The sequence below is a fragment of the Dermacentor andersoni genome, chromosome 7, assembly GCF_023375885.2.
Source record: "Dermacentor andersoni chromosome 7, qqDerAnde1_hic_scaffold, whole genome shotgun sequence".
Taxonomy (NCBI): Eukaryota; Metazoa; Arthropoda; class Arachnida; order Ixodida; family Ixodidae; genus Dermacentor; species Dermacentor andersoni.
In genome coordinates, this window is record NC_092820.1 from 108,881,343 (window position 1) to 108,899,431 (window position 18,089).

At 48.7% G+C, this 18,089-nt stretch overlaps 1 protein-coding gene and 1 pseudogene across 1 annotated transcript; both read right to left on the minus strand.

Moving 5' to 3' along the window:
- Nucleotides 1-9,037: 9,037 nt before the first annotated feature.
- Nucleotides 9,038-10,338, minus strand: LOC140219313 (piggyBac transposable element-derived protein 3-like; annotated as a pseudogene).
- Nucleotides 10,339-11,691: 1,353 nt separating this feature from the next.
- Nucleotides 11,692-13,272, minus strand: LOC126534713 (tigger transposable element-derived protein 6-like). The gene has a single exon (XM_050181962.2). The coding sequence runs from the start codon at nucleotides 13,219-13,221 to the stop codon at nucleotides 11,692-11,694; it is 1,530 nt and encodes a 509-aa protein (XP_050037919.1). The 5' UTR covers nucleotides 13,222-13,272.
- Nucleotides 13,273-18,089: the final 4,817 nt, after the last annotated feature.

Consider the following 18,089-nt stretch of genomic DNA (forward strand, 5'->3'; position numbering starts at 1 on the left):
CCAATTCTGCGGGCTGCAGAAAGTTTGTGTCGGGATGTGAACTACCTTCGAGCAGGCGAAGAGAGCGAAGAGCTTTTAGGCTGAGGCCTACATTGGAGTTACCGTCATTCAGATCGGTTATAGTGTCAGCGGATGTGACGACTTCAACATTTTGCTGGGTTTTCAAGCACTTCTTGCAGTTCTCAATCGGTGTACACACCCCTGAGAAAAAGTATACGGACCACGGGAGTGCATGTCCAACTGCATTGACGTGCCACTTTCTGTCGAGAATGTGTTCTCGAGAAGCTACTGGCTGTCTAGAGTGGTGCTCGAGTGCGGGTGAGCATGCATGTGCCATCATATCTGACAGCTTGTCATGTCGCTTTCCTTGTCAACGTACGCTGCTAGTCAGCTAAATGTTCTATGGGCAGCTGCCCGTGCCACTTCCTCTGCTCTGTCCCATGTGCGTCAATGTTTCACTGGGTGGCTGCAGCATTGCTGGCTTGCAGGTCCTCCATGCATTGCATTTCTTCGGCAAATGTGTGGCCTACCAACATCTCTCGTGTCTTTTGATGACTCGACCATGATACTTGCTTCTTCCTACGGCGGGGTGTTTTCGGAAGCACTTCCAATACTTGCTGCCAATGTTCTGCTGCTATTTTCATAGATTAAAGTGTCGATACATTGTGCCAATCCTTTTGTGCGACAAAGGACACCGATTCGAAAACTGTGCTTGAATGAACAGCAAATATTGCAGCGCTTCCTATAACATAAGGCCACAGTGCCGCAGTAAGAAGCAAGGCATTTTGCGTCAGCCATTAACAGGCAGGAGTGAAGGCAGTAGGCTGCGTGATAACCAAAGAAATGTGACGCGCAATGGATGCATGAGCCATGGCTCTAGTGCAGCCACTTGGTAAAACAGTGGCACAGATGTGCCAGAGGAGAGCAAGTGGCACAGTAAGTTGACAAAGAGCACGGCTCTTTAAAAAAAGCAACGTGGCATGCTGGCAGATAGGATGCGACGTGCACTCCCATGGTCCGTATACTTTTGCTCACGGGTTTACATAACCTTTTTTGCACCAGATTTGTTTCTCATGTGAAATTTTCTTCCCGAATGGGCCATCGTGCAGCACACACTAGGTTTGTTCGATTCAGAAAAGGTGCAAGGCACCGGAAACAAAAAGGTGCCAGCACACAGTGCAGAAGTTCTCAGCACCTTGTGTGAGATAGCAAGATGCAACCTGTCGGCAGCACCACCGCTAAAATGTCAATCGAATGTGTAGGTGCAGGCCTGTCGTCTGCTGCTGGTCTACAAAAGCATCGTGGGTAAGCCTGGTGAGGTGACAGCAACGACGACATGCTTGTCCAAAGAAGCCGTTTTATTTATCCTGTGCGTCCACAAACTTGCTGACTTGGACAACGAAATGGATGACCTGCACGTTGTTATGGAACTCTTACAATGTGAGAGCGAAGACGAGGTACTCGATGCAGTCTTGTGCCAAGTCGGTGCTGAATTGGTCTGCAGCGATCGCAATCACATTCCAAGATATTACGAGGAAGTTGTGGGCAGATATCTTGAACATGAGTTCAAGTGCCTTTTTCAGCTCTCCGGAGACACATTTCAAACCCTTGCGGAGCGTTTCAAGGTGTCTTCATTTTTCCAACGCCTGGGGGAGGTTGCCTGCAAATACCTGCAGAGAAAACGTGCCTAATTGCTTTGAGTTATTTAGGTACTCGGAACAGTATGTACGAAATTGCTGATGCCTTCGATGTGTCAGAGTCATCAATGTCTCTGTGCCTGTGCCTTAAAAGGTTTCTGGACTTCTTATTCAGTATCAGCAAAGAAGTGATTGCTTGGCCTAGTGATCAAGAGTGGACAAATATCAAAGCCCGCTTTCTTGCTAAAAGCAACGGGAAAGGCCCAAGAAACACTATAAAGTGTGTTGATGGCTGTCACATTGAAATCCCCCACCAGAAAGTCCCCTGCATCCTACCATAACGGGAAAAAATTCCTTTCAGTCGTTCTGCAAGGTATCTGATTCAAGCAGCCCTTTCAGCAACGTTTTCGTTGGCTATCCTGGCTGTTCACACGATGCGAGCATGCTTAAAGAAAGCTCCATCTATGGTGTAGCAGGGACTAGGAGCGCTAACGACTACTTGCTGGGAGACGTAGTGTCTCGCATGGCTGATGCCTCCATATAGGGACAATAGGGCGACGTTTGAGCGTTACAAGCAGAACTTCAATAAGGTACACAGCCAACAGTGTGTGGCAATTGAGCATGCATTTGGCATTCTGAAACAGCATTTCAGGAGACCGTACCTTGTAGATGCAGATTCAATTGACCAGTGTTGTCTTATGGTACTTGGAGCATGTGTGCTCCATAATCTGTGTAGCAGTAACATTGACATGTTATGTAACTATGAGGACCCCCCAGGGAGGACAACATCAAAAATGAAAATGATGGCGCCATCACAAGTACTGCAGCTGTTAAGCAGATGTGCGAGCTTAGACGCACGAATATTGCGAAAACGCAGCGCTGATAGTTTACTGCTGCAGTCTCCACTTTTCTGAAAAATATGAACTTTGCTTTCTGGCTTGTTCTGCCCACTATAATTTTGTTTTGAATGCTTTGCACTCTTCCCAGCCTTGTACAGTGAAACCTCGTTAAACTGTAGTTGGCCGGAGCTCGGAAAAGGTACGTACTAAACGGGAGTATACTGCTTAACCGAAATAGCGTGAGAGAGTGCAATGAAAGGGCAAAAAACATACACTATTTATTCAATTCGGGTGACAGAAGTCTGTGATCTTTGTTTGATGCCGCGGTGGTCTAGCAGCGACGACAGCCGCCTCAAACTCACTTAACCCACAAGCCAGCGTTTCCACCAGCCCCCTCTTCTCGGCAAACACTCACATGAGGCTGACATAATGTGCAGCTTCTGCCACTGTCGGGCCTGGATCACCCGTGCTGTCGGTGTCGTCCTCATCGTTGTCGTTACGTGACACTTCGGCAACAGAGGCAACTATAGCTTCGTCGGACATATCCGGAGAAGTCTGAACTTCGCTGTTGATGTCCCTGAAGTCGGTGAAGGAAATGCCTTGTGTAACACCGTGCTGCACCAGCACTTCAGCGAGCAGTGTTTCGCAAGCTTGGTCGACGGCGTCAGAAGACTCGTCGACGGCATCGCTAGCATCCTCTGCGTCACCCGCACACACCGTGAAGCCAGCGCACTTGAAGCAGTTCTGCGCAGTCGCCGATTCAACATGGTGCCACGAGTATTCGAGCAGGTGAATTGGGCCCAGCAGGTCAATTGAAAAAACCTGGCCACACTCAAAGGCCAGAAGAATTCTGCACAGCAGATTCTTTTTGTAGAGCTGTTTCACAGCCCGAATGACACTTTGGTCCAAGGGTTGCGCAATCGCTGTGGTGTTAGGAGGCAGAAACACCAATTTCACAGCTGCAAGGTTATCAAGCGCGACATGCGCCGACACATTATCCAAGATAACAACAACTTTTCTGTTTTTCGCCGCTAAACGGCGGTCAATGAGGCGCATGTACTCTTCAAAAAGTTTCGAAGTCATCCACGCTTTCGTATTGCTGCGGTTACAGTGTACTCGAAGAGTTATAGTGTGCTCACATCGCGGCAGAGCTTGACGCACTTCGTGTTGACGCCAACAGGTGGCGCGGTTCGCAGCGTCACCTGAAACTTTCCTACGCGTTACGGTAAAGCGGCTATCGCGCGTTGCTGTTTTGACTGTAATTGAAGTAAAATGCACGACATGCAACACACGAAGCTTCTTTTGGTGCACCTTCGCAGTGTGCACTGAACTAAATTACTATTGTTGCGGTTGATCTACAGATGGTAGGCAATGATTTGTTGCCGGAAGCACGAATTAACTAACCTTGCTATTAATACTGTTCTGTCAATAGCTTGATATGGGCGCTGCAGTCACCGTAGCAAGGGACACTCGAGTGTTTTCTCTTGCTGATCGAAAAAATTGCGAGTCTGGTTTGGCCACAACGACCGTACATCTGCGTTTCCAGCACCACCGCGCCGAATTTACCCACCACTTCGTTTTCTATTTTTCTCAGGTAAGGCGCGTGCAGTGTGGAAGTGTGTTGTACTAAAGCAAACATTTTCACGTTGCCCCACCTGTATCACACTCTTAGACAAAGGTACACCCCTTGGGGTCTATATCTGCCACACAACGATAATCGTCATCTGCCTTCAATTGCTTGCGTTTCCTTTCTTGAAAACGCCGCGCCTGCTACTTTCCTGTCGGGAATGATATGTCATGCTGATAACACGAATGCCGTTCGTTACTGGGAAGTACCGGGCTCGCGGCGTTAGAGAAAGGAAATACGGATAAGACATGATGATTATTGTTGTGTGGCAAGATACGACTCAAAGGGCGTAAACTTTTGTTAGAGTGCACGTTGCCCTGTCCACGTTTTTCAGCACGTTCTCTGCTTATTCCTGAGATTTCAGGCTGAGTCGACGTGCAATAAAGCACTCCGTCAAGGTCGGGGAGTTGATGTGAACTCCTATACTTGAAAGGAGTCTTTAAATAAAAAAGAAACGACAAACAGTGTTGACGCTCTGCCGTAACGCCCTCCTCTTGCGCCGAGTCATGGTCTATCCCGGAAGCAGCGGTGAAAACTCCGAATGGTTATTGGGCAGTGCACATCGGTTTGTTTTCTTCGCGGGTGCTTTGTCATTTTCACACCTTTTCCTTTTGTTCCTGGGCTCCGGTGTCGTCTTCGTCAGCTACTGTGGTAAATTTGGAAGTATTGTGGGAACAGCGTTTTCTGATAGCAGTGGCTTCTCACGAGGAATGCGCACCTCTGCAGTCTATAAGGTGCACGAAGTCCCTAATTATGAATCGCGGTTGGAAGTGCAACTCACAGACGGCGCAAGATTCATCCAGTGTCTTATCTGCACAGTGGAGGTTCCTCTCCCATTCCTTTAGCTGTTCATCACGTGGAACACTGAAAAAAGACGCTTTAGTGCATCTTTCACGCGGCTGTAGCTAGTTCTGCACCCGGGTGCAAAGTAGTAATTTCGACGGCGGCTTGCGAAACTAACTCACAGTGCACATTGAGTGAAGCGTCAAGCATAGAGCAAGCACAGAGGATACTGCTGAAAACGCCGGCTGGACTTGCAGTCGACAGCACGTCGATCCAACAGAACACACTCCACACGAATCGAGGGGAAGTTTTCAGGAGAAACAGGCAGCAGCGCCTCTGGCGGGCGCCAGAACAGTCGACGCTGAGTGCGCCACGGCGACGCGGCACAGGGATGCAGCAGTGAGCACACTGCCCCTATTCTAGTACACTGTAGCTGCGGTAGACAACTCTGGACGGCAGTCGGGCGCCTTTAAAACATCTCGGCGTGGCTGACTTCCCAACCACGAGAAGTGGAAGTTTTTCAGTTGCCGACATGTTCACACAGAACGCAACCAAAATCCTGTCCTTGGCATGCTTGCTGCCGGTGCATGTTTCACCTTTAAACGAAAGCGTCCTGTTTGGCAGAAGCTTGAAGAATAGGGCCGACTCATTTATGTTGAAGATATCGTCGGGCACGTAGTCTGTCAGGATGTGCCTCAGCTGACCATTTTGCCATTGTTCTGCCCCATCCACGTCGCCAGCGGCACATTCTCCTGAAACGATTCTTGTGTTCATGCCGTGCCTCGCCTTAAACCTCGCTAGCCAGCCATTGCTGCATACGAAGTCATCGTGGTTCATCTGCGAAGCGAAAACCAGGGCCTTCTCCACAAGTAGGGGTCCACTAACAGGCAGGTTTTTCGACCGCGCTGCTTTTAACCAGTTCACCAGCGCCTCTTCCACATCAGCAAAAGTCTAACTTCGTATAAGACATCTTTTCGTGGGGCAGCAGCACTGCCGAACAACTTTTCCTTTGCATTGCAGATGCCACACAACGTAGTTAAAGGTAAATCCCTTTCGCATGCCAGCGCCGACTTCTTCATGCCGTGTTCGATGGCACGAACAATGTCCATTTTTTCTTGAGTGCTAAGCACGCGGTGTTTTTGTCCGAGCTTCGGCATGACGAGAGTCCTAGCTTGCACGACGTCGCAACGCTCTCTCGTAGGAAATAAAGAACGCTCTCTGGCACGGCGCCGAAGTGATGTTGATGTGGCTTCTGGTATGGATAGATGGATGAATACTTCACCCTTCCAAGCGCCTTCTGCGTTTGTGCTTGGAGGCCGTTCGGATCTCTGAGGTTTGTTGTTCTGCCGGGCAGCCCGATGGGGACGATGTACCGCCGTGATCGCGCGACAAGAAGTGAAAACACTACTTTTTAACCGATAGGTACGCAACAAGCTGGTACGGTTTATGCGGATACAAAATGCATTATGTTCAATGGCCGCGGAGTCGGGGATTTCACTTTACTACTTTTAAAACGGAACTCCTGTTTAAGTGGGTACGGCTTAACGAGGTTTTACTGTACCTTCTGTTTTATGTCTGGGTTGAATAAATGGCAGAAAATATGATTTGATGAAAACAAGGTTTCATAGGCACTCACAAAGCACTCCAGAAGGGCCATCTACTCTGCATGCCGAGTTGCACTATTGCTTTAAATTTCGTCCAGTTTTGGAAGTAAATCCAGTAAGGGCAAGTCCTTCTTGTGTTTGTGCAGCTCCACCTGTGTGTTTCCTGCACTCCTAGTTTGACTGGCCGCCGCTTCTGGGGCCTGCAGTTCCCTGCAGCAAATGTATTGTTCATTAGTAGAAATTAGCACTTCTTTAGAGAGAGGCTTGCCTGGTGGCATGCCTAGCATATTGCTCAAGATTGGTATGATGAAAAATGAAATGTGCACAGCGCATGACGGATACCCCAACGATCAATTCACTAAAATATCTCGGTGAGATCAGTGTCTGGTGCCTTCATCGGTACGAGACACGCAGGCAGTGTTAGTCAGTGGGCCAAGAATGTGATAGATGAAGAGATGGCAGTCAGTTAATATTCAGTGTGGAAATTCAGGCTCTTTCTAAAATAAATAGCTTGTACGCACAGATAAAGTGGGCTATGTCATCATGTATGTTGCACAAAAGGCACCATTGTTGACCATATCCCTTGTAAATTTAAATGAGAAATGTTTATTATTTGTAGCATTTAGCTGAATACACTGTAAGCATGCCCAATAATGCATCCTAAAGCCACATGGCATGTTAAACTAGCTAATAGGATTGCAAGGACAAATAAGTCTGTACTAGCTGCTGTTCCCGAGTCTGACAGAACACAGAGTCCATGCAGACAGCGTGCAGGATGCAACACAAAACATGAGAGTTGCCACTTTTATATTATCATGCTCGCCTCTCCCTGTCGTAGGGCGCCATTCTGCATCCCTGTGCATAGGTCACAACTGGACTCGCGTGGTATTGTTTCTCCATGAAGTCCTGCAGGTGTCTAAACGTTAAGTATGGACAGCTGGGCTAGTTGGTTGTCATTAGCATTATGAAACATCGTTCCAGCGCACAATTGAACACGGACGAGAAGAGAAAGACAACACGAACACCGGACTTCAACTGAATTTTAGTCGTGGAAAACAGGGCTTTATGTACACAGGGGGAGAGGGGGGGGCTGTTAGTGCGCAGGACCACCCAAAAATATTTCCTTGGTCCAGGCAACAATCATCAGAGGCGTCGAAACCAAAAGAAGAAAAGAATAAAGAAGCAAAAGTGAAAGAAGGTGAAAAAAACCTTTTTCCTTTCCCTTTTCTCTTTCTTTTTCACATCACTCAGCACAATCTTGCTCATCTCCCACCCTACCTAGCTGATTCGACACACACATTTGCCCTAAGATAATCAAGTTCTTTTTTCCCGAGCACAACAGAAGGAGCACTGACACAGTAATCGTTTTCATTAGAGATACAAAAGGCTTCAAAAATTTCGCGGTCTTTCTGATTGCTAAATTTGCGCAACACGCGTGTTCATTCGAAAAACGCCTTGCATGCTGGCTTGTGCGAGCAACGGCAAATGTGGTCGGCTAAATGACCGGCGCCACTTAGTGAAGTAGCATTCCTGCAATGCTCTAGCAAACACCAACAGCCTCTAATGGAAAACATTATTTTTTTTCCACCGAGAAATTAGCCCTGTGAAATGTGGATGGTGTTGTCATGCCTCCCCAAGCCGCCATTGCAGGACGTATGGGCTTCTATGGGAGCGTCGCTACCATGTGTAACTATATGTTGGTACAACCAACTGAGTAGAGCAGAGCAGATGACTAGAAAGGAATTGCGTCAATCGTATGGCGCCCTCAAATCACCTGTGCTCAACAACGAATAAGAGGGCGCGCTGGGACCTTTCTTTGGCATGGTAATTAAACTACGCCGATGGGGCCGCGTAGAGCCTGCATTGGTGGGAAATTGAAGAAAAGAGGCCGCTCTTTGAAATGATAGCTAAGATGTCTGCGCTACGTTGCATGAAACGGCAGCTGCGTTTCGCAGGAGAAGTGCTATATTATATGAATTTCAGATCAAATTTTGCTAGTATCAGTGAGATGCTACGGCTAAAATACTGCTCCTGTAGTTTAGAAATTCGGCTTAGTTGTGTAAAAATGGCTCTAGATTTAAAAAATGCCATTTTCAGGAAGTCAGTTTTTTCTAATGATTTTTTTCGTCCCAAAGACCAATGACCCCCCCCCCCCCCCACCCCTTGAGTCTTGAAGCTATCCTTACCCATTTTTGAACCAAACTTGATAAAAGTTGGCATGCTTGTTTACTTTCTTTTCCTAATCCTAAATATGCAGTTATTTTTTCTCTACATTCATTATTCTATTACTTAACCCTGTAATGCCCAGAAGTTGTTGCAAAAGAAAAATAAATATTTATAGATAAATTCACACTTCACATGTCTTAGAAAAGACAGTCAAATGTATTTTTTTTGCTGGAATATTTATACATAATATAGAGTGTATCATATATGATACGCTGGGCATTACTGCTAGTCACTACATATATGCCTTATATATGGTATGCAGCAAAACAATTGCGATATTTATTAAGGCATAACTGAACATTGCACTTGCCACAATAAATGAAAGAAAAAAAATTCTTTCTTGGAGGTCAGCACCTGCACCTGAGCCTGTTGTGGTTGACTCCATCCTTGCGCACTTTGTCATCCGGTGAGCTCGCACACTGTTCCTTTTGTGGAAGCTGGTATTCCAAATGAGGATGGCCTTCCAACTGGCTTTTTGCCCACTGCAATGAGGCATAAGAGGCATTGAGCTATACCGGCCTGGAAGTGTCGGAGGTTCACGTTGTTCTGATTGAGGCTGTCACAGTGACACCTGCCAGGCATTCATTGTACTCATCATGAGTGTACGATAAAAAGGTACATGTACCATCTTCGAGATATGATTCCAAACTTGTATAGCTCCACCAAAAAATTCAATAAATCCACACCTACCATTAAGGAGTTGTAAACATTTATAGCAGCTGGCTGTGGAACATGAATGTATTTTTTTTCCTTTCTATTCCATCTTCACACAGTGCCAACTGGTTCAGTGGATACGTAGATTGAGACCATGGTGACAACTCTATTGTCGTGTCACCTCACTACTGATATGTTCCGCGAAGAGTCAACAGCATAGTCGAAGGCACCACGGCCTTCTTTCTTTAGGTCACTTTCGGATTTGAGTCGGCAGTCCTTCAGTGTGTTGCTTCTCAGCGTCCCGACAAATCCCAAGCCTTTCTCTGAAAGCTCAGCAGCCAGGTCAAGAGAGGAGAAGTAGTTATCTGCTGCTACTTTGTACCTCCTGTTTTCTGGAAGAGCCTGGCACATTTTTAGAGTAACGTCGCTGCCAAGACCATATTGGTAATTTATTTTTGCTTGTCCTTGATTGACTTCGAACTGATAGAGAAAGCCAGATGAACCGGCCCGTGCCCACAGTTTTATACCCCAAGGGTGCGGTTTCGTGGGCATGTACTGCTTGATGGGGCATTTTCCTGTAAATGAAATCATTATTTCGTCGACACTGTTCAGTTCTTCAGGTTCTACAGTAAGAAAGTTTCGCTGAAGTTCGTCTAACCACGGGCAGATTTTCCATACCTTGTCACGCTTTGCTTCGTCGCTGGCTTCGTTGTTGTCCATAAAGTGCAAAAGGCACATGATTTTCTCGAACCGGTTACGAAGCATTATGTCGGCAATGGGAGCAAACCGCATTCTGTGTTCCCAATAACTGCGAACAGGTGTGGTGTGGTGCGACAAGGTGCGGTGCATCCGAGAAAACAAAAACAAATCGGTCCTCACATGCAGGACTGATGAAGCTATTTTGTGTATCGTGAAGGGCTCCGGTCAGACCAAACTGTTTCCACATTAACCGGTTTGTTGCAGCACCATCACAAACGATTGTATCTACCGTATAATGCGGAATATAGGTTGAGGTGGAATATAGGTCGGCCCCCTTTCATTGAAGCAAAGAAGTCAACATAAAAATTATATGGCACAAAACTTCGTTTTATTTAGTGGTGACGCCAGACTTGTCACCTGCTCATTTGTTCGAGCTGTCTGAACTCTCGTCTGAAGACAATTGCTTTTCACTGGCTGCGTCCCACAACATGTCATCCTCGGTGCCATCCTAGGAGTTGCTAATGCAACACTTCTTGGATGCCCGCACGATTATATCGTCGGGCAGCGAGCGCCAAGCCTGCAACACCCATGTGGCCACAGTGGCGAGAGGCGGCCTGTGCAGCCGGCTGGTTGGGGTCGTTGGGATTACGCCGGCCATCCACTGATTATACTGTTCACCGACACGGTCTTTAAAGGGCTTGTTGAGCATGACGTACAGTTGCTGAAGTGTTGACGTCATGCCTCCTGGAATGACGGCGAGCTCTGTCCTCCCGTCGCAGAGTGCCTGCTTCACGCCTGTGGTCAAGTGCCCGCGAAAGGCATCCAAGACGAGCATGCTCGAACATCGCAGGAGTGCACTGGGTCGCCATCACGTGAAGTGACGAACCCAGTAGATGGAGCCCTTGAATTCCTCCTTGGGCAGTCCGAATTCTCGGGCGGTCTCGATAGCTTTGATGCGGATGAGTTCCGCTGTCACTGGCAAAGATCTGGCACGATGCTTGCAAACGAAATTCGCCACCTTGTCTTCGAGCTCCGGGTGCACCGTGCGGCACCTGCGAAAGGACGTCTTCTGCGCATTGCAGGCAGACAGCTTGACTTTCTGCGTTCGCCAGTACCAGACGCTTTTTTCTGAGACGCCAAATTGCTGCTGGGCGGACATGTTCCCATCCATTTCGGCATATTTGATTACTTTCTTTTTAAACGCTGAGGTGGACTGACGTCGAGTACTCGTACTCATTTTGCGGGTTGTCGGGAAATTAGCAACGCCAGGAACGATTGCTGCACAAAAAGGGTAGATGGCATTGGTCCAACTGCGTAGGCCGCGTTAACGTTGGGCCGCGTCGGTCACCAAGGAGGCGATAACGATGCGGATGCCGAAAGGCCTGCGCTCCTCCACGTTGCCAGACGACTATTCAGGTTGTGCCAAGGGCCGGTGTATAAGTCGAGGGGTGACCTTTTAGTAATATTTCTTGGAAAAAACCTCGACCTATATTTCGCACTACAGTCGAGTCCCGCTACAATGAAATTGACGGTGCACGAAAAAAAATTCGTAGAAGCGAAAATTTCGTTGTGAAATTCACAAAAATATTGCTAACCTGAACTGGTAAACCACAAACAAACTTTTATTTCCAGAAGTCAAGCAGTGTCGACTGCTTTCCTTTTTTTCCTAGGAGCATCACGACGCGATTTTCGCATTCGGCGAGTAGCTGCATCGCGACGTCGTCATCATGCACAGCTACGCTGTTTCTGATAACATCGAACGCATCCAGTACGCGAGATGTGGCCGGTGGGTGCAGGTCTGGCACTTCGTCGTCATCCGACTGCCCCCCGTCGTCGCGGACACTTTTTATGATGTCCTCATCGCTCAATTCCTCCCGGGCAATCACATTGATGTCAGCGTCGATGAAGTCGTCCAGCTCGACACTGGATGGCACACTTCCGGCACCTTGAAGGGCCGCCCAGGACGCAGTTACGTCTGCTGGCGGATGCAATGCTCCGTTGCAGTCAGCAGCATCCTCAGCGGAGTCGGTGTCTGGATCTCCGAGCTTGAAGCCAGTGTGCGTGAAACAGTTCGCGATAACAGGCCGTCCAGTTGCAGCCCACGCAGCAGCCATCATCTGCAGCGCCATGTACAGGTCTAACTTCGTGTCGCGACCGGTCTCCACATTCAGTAGGAGACGCTGCATCACTCGCTGGCGGTAGGCGCACTTCAGACTTCTAATGACACCTTGGTCAAGTGGCTGTATGATTGAAGTGCAGTTCGGCGGAAAGTACTTCAGCTCCACATTTGTGAGCTCCACATCCAGAATATGATGGGCGGAGCAATTGTCCAGCAATAAGCACACCCGCCGGCCCTGCCTTCTCATGTCGCAGTCAAATGACGCGACCCCCTCGGAGAAAATGGCCCGCGTCATCCAGGAGCGGCTGTTGGCGACATATTTTACGGGAAGGCTCCTATTACCTTTAAAGCAACGGGGCCTTGCACTCTTCCCAATGACTAGTGGTGGGCGCTTGTCGGATCCGTCCACGTTGGCGCACAGCAGCACGGTCACGCGCTTCTTACTGTGTTTCCCACCGTGGCAACGCTGACCTTTCATTTCGAGGGTTTTTGACGGCAGCATCTCGTAAAACAGGCCTGTCTCGTCAGCGTTGTAAATGTCGCACTTCGCATAGTCTTTCAACAACGCCGAAACGTTCGTGGAGATCCAGGCGGATGCGCTGCCTGTGTCTGCCGATGCCGACTCGCCAGAGAGCGTCTTGCCGACAGTGTCATGGCGGGCCTTGAATCTGCTGAGCCAGCCTGTGCTCGCCTTGAAATCGTCAATTCCCAGCGGGCAAGCGTAATTCAGGGCCTTCTGCTGCACGGCGTTTCCACTGATGGGTATGTTTTTCGCCCTCGTCTCGACAAACCACGTGTACATGGCCTTGTCGAGGTCTTCGTGCGCCGACGGCGTCAGCTTCTTCCGCTTGGCTGATGTGCCTGAAGCAAGAGCTTGCGCTATTGCTTCTTTTGACTTCAAGATGGTGGACAGCGAACTGGGAGAAATCCCAAACTTCTTCGCAACGTCGCCTTTCTTCTCTCCACTTTCGACTTCGGCCAGGATCCGAGCTTTATCCTCCAGGGATAAAAACTTTCGACATGGCGGCGCCATGTCGGAAAGCACGCTAAAACAGAATGGCTTCTCTGATCAAATCGAACACCGCAACACGTGCACAACACGAACAGCACTAACTACGCACCGACGGCGCCGAGATGCAGCATGGACTCGCCAGACGACTGAGCGTCGGCTTTGGATTGTCTGCGGCTAAAAAGTTTCAAGCCAATCCCAAAGGTAGGCCAGTCTCATCGCTGTCGCCATCGAGCAATGGCGGCCCCCATGCTCGGTCATCAGCGGCAGTTTCTTGTGGTGCCAACATGCGATGATAACTTTGCAGACGCTTCTTTATGTGCAAAATGTTCGAAATTGCGTTTCCTGTGCTGCAAATTAAATTTCGAGCCTGGAATTACTTCGTCAGATTTCGTTAAAGCGGAACGGCATAAGAAAAAGTGTTCGTTGTGGTGAGGATATTTATGCATTGACTCCTATGGACAGCTGACGGGGAACTGAGAATTATTCGTTGAACCAGACATTTCGTTGAAGCGGCGTTCGTTGTAGCGGGGTTCGACTGTATATGGTACAAGTGCACCAGCATCCTCAAGCAGAAGAATGGCTTTTACGATGAGCTGAGCCAACACAGTGCCCTTTGTAGGACCATGACTTGCAAAGACCGCAACACGCTGTGAATACTTTTCTCCAAAGGAACGGAATGTAAAAACAAGTCTGCCAATTGCTGTGACATTTCCACTTCACCTCCAAAGTCTGCATGGCCTGTGTAAGACATAGTTGTTGCGTTCACTCTCATCTCCTTTCGGATGTGGATCTCGTCGAAGATCAGAATACCATGCTTCTGGAAAGTGTCCTTGGTCGCTAACTTTTTCTTGAAGGTGGCGAACAACCGAATGTCAAATCCACACTTCACATGAACCATTGAGAGATACTTACAGTTGAAACACAAGGCAGCGGTAGGGTGTTGTTGTTCCTTAAGAAAGAGTATCCTGACGGGCTGCGGATGTGCAGTAGAAGGCAGAGTAGGAGCCATTCCTCAGTATAATGCCTGTTCTTCTTATTCGTACACTTAGCTGCTGCTATGCACTCTTTAATAGCGGTTGCCTACGCTTCGGGAATGTCCAACTCTAGCAGCTTATCACACAGTGCTTCATCAGATGTAGCTGGTAGCTTTTCCAGTGCAGTTTTCACTTGGGAGCTCAGCGACTTTACTCTTTTGTCAGACGAGCAACTGATCTCTTCAGTGCGTACTGGGCCTTTCTGAATGCAACAACACTGCTGCTTCGAGCATTGGCCATACGGAAGTACCAAGGGGCCTTTTTTTCGTTGGCCTTGCGCTGCAAGCGTTTTCGATTCACGCGAAGTGTCGTTGAAAGGCACTGGCAACATGTGCATACACTTTCTGTTCCATGTGCACTGTTTATGGTGCCACCGGCCTGTGACATCAGTAAAACCACTTGTTGGCTGTACATTTGGGTATGCCTTTGCACTTGGCCCACCGGCACACACGCGAATTTCGCTCACTCACCTGACAAGTACAGTGGAATCTCGTTGATACGATTCTCACGGGCACCGAAAATAAAAACGTATTATCCAAAAATCGTATTATCCAAAACGGACTCCAAAAGATCGCGAATAATACATACTTGGCACAGAACTTGCTTTTATTAAAGCACTTTAAAATAATCCGTCACTTTGCGCTGCACTTTTTGCTTTTCGAGGTCCTGCAGCAAGCTTTTCTGGAACTCGTAAAAACGAGTAGCAGTTTCCTCGCTGAGCTCCACAGACGCGACAAAGCCACGAAGCCCGTCAAAAGCTTCGAGAGCACCGTCAGTATTTAATGGCCGACGATCGCTGCTGCAATCTCCGGCGTCTTGGTTGTCATCGTCGTCGCTCTCCTCTTCAGCGGTAACATCTGCAATGATGTCTTGGACGGTGCGCAATTCACATGTCGCCAGTTGGTCGTCCGCCGATACAAACTCTTCCGGAGACGCGTCGACATTGAGGTCACCCCAGTCCGGGATGTCAATCTCTGCGCCGTCATCTCCATTTTCCTCAGTATTGCCAGGTGCACAAAAAAAGCCACACTTCTTGAAATAGTTGGCGATGGTGTCAGGTTTGACGCGATCCCATGACATCGCCAGAAAATGGATGGCATCAAGAAGATCCACCTTCAAGCTGGCATCTTTCCGGTCAATCTTGGCCAAAAAGCGTCTGATCAACAAGCTCCTAAAGTGAAATTTCATGTTTCTAATGATTCCTGCATCTAGGGGCTGCAAGTGGCTGGTGCAGTTGGGCGGCAGGAAAATTACTTTTACGTTTTGCAGCCACGAAGTATCGACAGGGTGCGCGGCACAATTGTCGAGAACCAGAAGAATTCTACGGTTCGCGGCACGCATCCGGGCATCCAGAAATGTGAGGAACTCTGTGAAAAGGGCTCTAGGGGCTGCCATGCCTGGTCATCCATGCCTTCTTATTCGCTTTATAAATGACAGGAAGGCGTGGGTTACGCGAAAAGCAGCGTGGCTTCCAGTATTTGCCAATGACAGTAGGCTTGAGCTTCTCGGTTCCATCAGCGTTGCAGCACAACAATACGGTGACTCTTTCTTTGCTTTTTTTTCCGCCTTGACACGTCTCACCTTTTATGCTGAGACTTTTCTTGGGCTGAAGATTGATGAACAACCCAGCTTCATCTGCGTTGAACACGTCCCTTGGCTGGTACTGAGCAATCACCGCCGGCAGAGTCGAAAGCCAGTTGGAGACCTGATCTTGGTCGGCAGACTTCCCTTCGCCGGAAACGGTTTTATACGACAGGCCATGCCGTGTTTTAAAACGATGGAGCCACCCGCCCGAAGCTTTAAAATCTTCGATGCCCAACGAGAGTGCTATCTCATCAGCTCTCTCGCGAACAACTGTCCCGTCCACGTTCACGCCCGCCGCCCTTACTTCCCTGAACCATGCCAGAAGAACCTCTTCCATCTTGCCATGCTGGGCGCCTCTTGTTTGCTTCACGCCGGCGCCGAAGACTTGAATGTTCTTCTGAATTTCTTCTCGCTTGCCGACGATCGTGTTCAGCATGGAGACAGGCAAACAAAGTTCGCGTGCCAGGTCGACACGTTTCTTCTGCGGATTTTCATCGACTTTTGCTAGGACGTCGAGTTTTTCTTTCAGCGATAACGCTTTACGCTTTCTAGACATGTTGAAGCGCACGGGTGAAACGCGGCACCAAAACAGAAGAAACGATAAGGGCGAAGTGCAAGCTGAACGCTCGAAACACCAAAATGGCAACGAGAAATGGCAAGCACAAAGCCAACAAAGCCTACAGCATCGTCAATGCATGCGCCAATCACTGCTTCTTAGTCACGTGATTTTACCGTGAGTACTTTGTCTTAGGATAGATGGCGCTAAAAACCTTCGGTGCGTTTGGTGTGCGAGCTTGCGAAAATTGCTCCCAGAGGCCGCCACACTGCTGCAGGCGCTGTGCAGAAGCACGGCCGGACTCTAGCCGAGCCGTGCCAGGCCAAGCCTCGAGCATACAAAGCGCGCGTCGCCGCGTCTTTAGTCCGCCGTGCCTGTCGTTTCGCTCGATGTTAATTTCAGTAGCTCTGCCCACCCGCTTCAAAGGACTGGCTCTGATGTTATCATCATACAGAAGACGTTTCCGGGATCGTATTATCCAAACCGACGTGGAAATACGATCGTATTAGCCGTACAAAAATGCATTTACCTCTATAGGGCATCGGCCGGGAACGAAAAAAAAACGTATTATGCCGAAAAACGTATTTAGCCGAATCGTATCAACGAGATTTCACTGTATTTCAATATCTTTCTAGCTACTTACGTTGCAAGGGAGTTGGAAGTACTCAGGGGGTGTACGTTTACCCAGCAGAGCTACACTTATGTTTAGTTCATTAACACTCGCCACTCTTTTCATGACGACGCGGCTGGGAGCAGCAGCATAGTAGTTGTAGTTAGCGCCAGTTGTGGAACCATCTGGCTGTGTAGCTGACGCACTGATCATGAAAACTTCACAAAACATTATTGTTCTCAAATCGTCAACGTTTAACCTTGTGGCAAGCCCACACTGTTGTTGGGAGATGAATGGTATTTACATTCTCAAAAACTCCCTTGATCAGACTTGTGGCTGACACTGTGACTGGCGTTGTGTCAAATACTGTGGCATCAGATCCCACGCAGCTTCTTTGATCCATTTCGCTGACCACATCACACGCCTGCGAGGCCTCCGTTGGTGGGAGTTCTTCAAAGCTGGTGGCATTTTCCAGTCTGACATGGCTACGTTTTGGCAGGAGGGTGCGAATGGTCCACACGCGCCTTTCTTTTTTTCTTTGTCTTTGTCAAGTGAGCAGGGCAGCCGGGAAACTTCGTTCGCTCGGCGTCTTTTGCCAGAGCCACCTTTCGTGGTGCACTCACAAGAATATGTCCTTTGTAGATTGCTTCCCACGTCTTCGTCACGTACCTTGGCTTGAAGTGCTTCTCACACACGTAGTCCGCCGACTGCAGCATGCGGTCCTTGCACGGAATTGCAGGGTGCCATATCTTCAGGCGGTCCTCTTCTTGGGGTGCAGCAAAAAGTGACACTTTTTCAGTGCAGGTCTTGCAGCCAGATTTGCACCATGGCATAAAACACTTCTTCCCCATTTCACCGCTTGCTCACACGAATAGCACAGTTTATCATCGCATAAAAAGAATGAAAACAAGGGCGCAACGTGGCAACAACTGCTTCGACTAGACAGCGGCCGCCCGTCCACAAATGTGCAATAGGAGCCGGCTCTCCCGATTTGTTGGCCACGCGACCGCTCCTACCATCTGGCAGTGTGATGGAGCGGAGGTATCGAAGTTCAACGCAGTGAGTGCACGGTGGCGGCGCTCCGTCGTTCTACCTGTACTTCTAA

Excerpts from the sequence above, each read along its gene's own strand:
- LOC126534713 (XM_050181962.2), bottom strand. The coding sequence starts at position 13,221 with ATGGCGCCGCCATGTCGAAAGTTTTTATCCCTGGAGGATAAAGCTCGG.